This window comes from Lactuca saligna, chromosome 7 (genome assembly GCF_052625555.1).
Source record: "Lactuca saligna cultivar CGN05327 chromosome 7, ASM5262555v1, whole genome shotgun sequence".
Lineage (NCBI taxonomy): Eukaryota > Viridiplantae > Streptophyta > Magnoliopsida > Asterales > Asteraceae > Lactuca > Lactuca saligna.
In genome coordinates, this window is record NC_136423.1 from 165,108,144 (window position 1) to 165,113,097 (window position 4,954).

General features: G+C 26.5%; 1 protein-coding gene across 1 annotated transcript in view; it reads right to left on the reverse strand.

Moving 5' to 3' along the window:
* Window positions 1–4,339: 4,339 nt before the first annotated feature.
* The window catches only part of LOC145005784 (trifunctional UDP-glucose 4,6-dehydratase/UDP-4-keto-6-deoxy-D-glucose 3,5-epimerase/UDP-4-keto-L-rhamnose-reductase RHM1-like), a 2,283-nt gene continuing 1,668 nt past the window's right edge, over window positions 4,340–4,954 (reverse strand). The window contains exon 2 of the mRNA XM_078964893.1: window positions 4,340–4,954. This exon is cut by the window's right edge and continues 32 nt beyond it. Within this exon, the coding sequence (XP_078821019.1) occupies window positions 4,507–4,954 (448 nt within the window). The 3' untranslated portion in view covers window positions 4,340–4,506.

A 4,954-nucleotide genomic window follows, 5' to 3' on the forward strand; every position in this document is an offset into this window, starting at 1 on the left:
TAATTGGTCAAAGAGATTTTTATGGTAATTTCCATAAATTAAGGGATTTTATTTTAATTGTTATGCTAAAGTTACATGATTACCCTTATAACAATTTTTATTTATTTAATTATTCCTAAATTCCTATTGGTGCATTCATGCACACAATAGTTGCTAGAAACATTTGAACCTAGCTCACATTCTCACCGCTTACCTTTTAAGCCGTAAAGGCAGAAAATGAGATTTGAAATTTATAATTTATAAAGAGATTAATATAATTCTTATCTTAAAAGATATATATATATATATATATATATATATATATATATATATATATATATATATATATATATATATATATATATATATATATATATATATATATATATATATATATATATATATAAAAGAAAACGCATTTTCTACGATATCACATTTTCACAAATCACACATTTTTTTTTTGAAACCGCCATCAAATTTCATTAGCACAAAGAAGTAAAAGATTTTGGTGGTGTTTGTTATTAGTGAAAAGTTTATTTATTTATTTTTGATACTTTATGCTGTGTGAAGAAAGATGGAGAATAATTTTTTGTTTTTCAAAAGAAAAATGATATAAAAATATTTTTTTGACCTCTATTTTCAGGAGAAAAAAATAATAATTTTGAAAGTCGTTTTCTAAATTTTAATCTTTTTGGTGATATTTCTTTTTTCCACCACTACCACTACCACCGCTGACTCTGCCACGGCTGCAGACAGCCTTCACTACCACCTCTTTAGTATTTTGGTATTAAAATGTGGTGTTTCACACTTTGTCGTTTTCTGTTATTTTTATTTTTTGTTTGTGGGGTGCTCCTGTTCGCACGAATTCGTGTATAATCAATGATTACAATCAATCTCATCCCATTTGTTATTTTGGCGATTTCAAATTGTTTTCATATTTTTTGATATTACCTCCTTTAACTTAGATGCATGTTACAAAATACATCCTTATATATTTTATTCACTCAAATTTCAATAACATATATATATATATATATATATATATATATATATATATATATATATATATATATATATATATATATATATATATATATATTTTTTTTTTGTGAGACGGCCTAATTTTGTGAGACCGTGAGACGCATTTTTTTATTTTTTTTTAAAATTTTTTTTAGTTAATTCAAGTTCCGAAAATAATATTTAAAAAAAGAATTTTTTGATTTTTTAATTTATTTTGCATTTTAAAATTATTTTTAGAATATGTACAGTGTAACATTCTATTTAGAATATTTCACGTATTTTTTTAAAAAAAAATAGAACTTTTTTTTTATATTTTTTTTAGTTAATTCAAGTTCTGAAAATAATATGTAAAAAATGAATTTTTAGATTTTTTCATTTATTTTGCATTTTAAAATTATTTTTTAGAATATGTCAGTGTAATATTCTATTTAGAATATTTCACGTATTTTTCAAAAAAAAAAAACCGGGATTTTTTTTATTGTTTTATTTTTTTATTTATTTTTTTTAGATATTCAAGTTTCGAAAATAATATTTAAAAAAAGAATTTTTGGATTTTTCCATTTATTTTGCATTTTAAAATTATTTTTAGATTTGGTTTTGCGGTCTCACAAAATTAAAATGGTCTTAAATGAACCTGAACATATATATATATATATATATATATATATATATATATATATATATATATATATATATATATAGGGGTAGGTTAAGACGTTTCTTTTGACTTTGGAGTTTTGGTCAATATAAGTAATAGAGATCATGGAGGGGTAAAATGGTCTTTTACCCACTTCCCGATTAAAGAGGGAAAGAGTGATCGTCGGTTTAATTAGAGTTGAGATTTCGAGTGTTAGTTAGAGATATTTGCACTATGTGTTAGGTGGTGGCGAGTTCGGGATTCAAGTGTGAAGATAACTGCTTTCTGCTTGCCAGGTGAGTCTTCTCACTACACTTTACCTAGAGTGGTAATTAGAGTTATGTGACAGAGTATTTTATATGCTATTTATGTGATGTGATGCACTGCATTATTTGTATGTGATTTATGTTGTGTGTATGTTCTAGAGTATACAGAGTTACGACCGAAAGGTCCATAGAGTTAGGACCAGAGGGTCCACAGAGTTAGGACCAGAGGGTCCATAGAGTTATAGCCTCGAGTGGCTAATATGTGTTTTATGTGATATTTTGGGGAACTCACTAAGCTTCGTGCTTACCGTGTTGTGTGTTATGTGTTTCAGGTTTTTCTCAGTATCACGGGACGACACCGGCTTGATTGTACACACCAGAGGAAGAGTTATGTTTTTGAGGATCCTGGATTATTATTTAATTGAATATAAAGTTATGTTTTGTAATTTAAACAAAACGAGATTTTTACGAAAAATGTTTTAAGAATTAAGCGATTTTAAATCAACATTTTAGTTTTGAAAAATTATGGTGTTACAGAAACTAATTAAATTCATCATTAATATCAACAATAACATTCTTTCAAAATTCATCATTAATATCAACAATAACATTCTTTCAAAATGAATTCGCATCTAGATTTTTATGTATGAGTTCGTTTTTTATTTCAGGACTCACTCACTTAAAATACAATAAAGTCGCATGAAATATGAAGAACGAAAGTGTATTCTACTAGAATACACTCTCATTCTTGTAGATACAAATTCATTCTGAAATAATATTATTATTGACATTAACAAAGAGTTTAATTCATTTCCATAAAAAGAGATTATAAGTATGGATATCATTTAATATACATATAGTTTTTACTAAAATCTTATTGGTGCATTCTAGTACACAATAGATGTGAGAAACATTCGAACCTCTCTCTCTCCCCCCCTCTCTCTCTCTCTCTCTCTCTCTATATATATATATATATATATATATATATATATATATATATATATATATATATATATATATATATATATATATATAGACCAAATGAGAACAATTTTTATTTTGAGAACAAATAAAAACAATTCTCAACCACTTATTTTAAAAACTTTGAATTTTTTTTATTAATTAGATAAATAAAAAAGCTCCAATGCCATCTACCCCATTCCATCCCCTTAACGTCAAAATTAGATGTCCATTTCTCATTTCACAATGAATGTTGGACAACTAGTAACCACCAGACCACTGCCGAAGTCACCGAAACGGTATCGAAATCAACGATTGTTGCCTCTCCACTTTCCCTAAATTTGGTTGTTCACTTTATGTATTCTTATTTTCATATATGTTTTTCTATATTCATTTATGATTAATAATATTTCTTTTATGACCGTTTAACATATTATAAGAAGTAACAACAAACAATTAAAGATTTTTTTTTTATGTTTGTCGGTGTATACTCATCATGTGCAGGTGTATTTCTATAAAATATGCATTTTTTTTTCAAAACTTGTTAGACACAAAAATATTTTTGGAATATTGAAAAAAAATTATGCACACAAAATGTTGAAATAAAAACACAATTAACGAACTTTACATCCAATCTATTTTAATTTGTTAAGTTGGTTAGTTATAACATTTTTTTTCAATAATAATGTTATCTATTTGTTGAAAGATACAATATATATTAATTACTAAAAGTTATAAGTTAAATTAAATTAAAATGTTCAAATAAAAAAAATTAAAAAAAACCAAAATAAATATATATAACGTACATTTAAAAGGGTATAAATACAAATGTGCTAGGTTGGAATAAAACGTTTACTCCACATTCATTTAATAATAAAAACAGTAAAAATTAAAAGAAAAAAAAAGTAATTGTTATAAGATAAATAATAAAATACATCACTTCATTCGTGTAAATGGAAATTTGTTCGTGCGCTTAGAATAACCCAATCTATAAATGTTGTTGAAAGTATATGGTTTTTAAGTTATATTTAACGTTTTTTTCTGTAACCTTTTTCAAATTATACTAGTAATATTAACAAGTTCCATATTTCAACATGCTAATTCAACTGGATCCCAACTTAAAATTAATCGGGGTTGTGATTTTCAACGTATTTTACATTTAAATATAATATATATATTTATTTTATATTTAATTGAATATAATAATTCAATTATAAAAAATATATTATATCAAAAACAAGAAATTCATAATTCTAACTTTTAAATTTTGAACATTGTAACCGTACACATTTTTTTTTTCTTTTATGTGATTCTATTTTAACATATTAACTTCAGTCCATAATCTATATGAATATATGAAGCTAACGGTATTCACTTGTGTTTTTTATCCTTACACCTGTAAACAAAATATTTGTAGCTCAATATGCTATGGCATAAGAAGTCCCCAACAGCCTATATTGGCATCATATATCCACTATTTCATATTTTAGTTTCTTTTTTATTCGTTCAGACACGTACTCAATCAACATTTCCTGCCAAATAACAATCTCTCTAACTAAATTTTCCTGTATTCAAGAAATTATTCAAATATAAGGCTTTTTGCCATTCACCATAGTGAAACTCTTAGAACACGTCTTCAACAGCCTAAGTTGGCATTGTGTATCCATTATTGCACATCTTAATTTCTTTTTTATTCGGCCCAAACACGTACTTGATCAATGATTCCTTAATCGATAGCAATTCCAGAAACTCTTTCTTCAATTTCGTCATATCCAATTCATTATTACTCCTTGGTGCAACAATCACTCTCGCTTGCTCTTCAAGCGTAAAATTCGTCCACTTAAACCCCGGATTTATATACTCCTTATACATCTCCAGTACTTCATTATGACTCACAACCCCCGGATTTGTAAAATTCCATATCCCCCTCAAGTTTCTCTTTGCCATTTCAATCGAAATTGGTAAAAGCTCATCCAAGATCGTCATACTATTCGGAATATTCACCACTTTGTCGTATCGTGCGATTTTCGTAATGAAGTTTCGCGGGTTGTTCAGATCCGATGAAATCGGCATCCGGACCCGCAACGTGCAC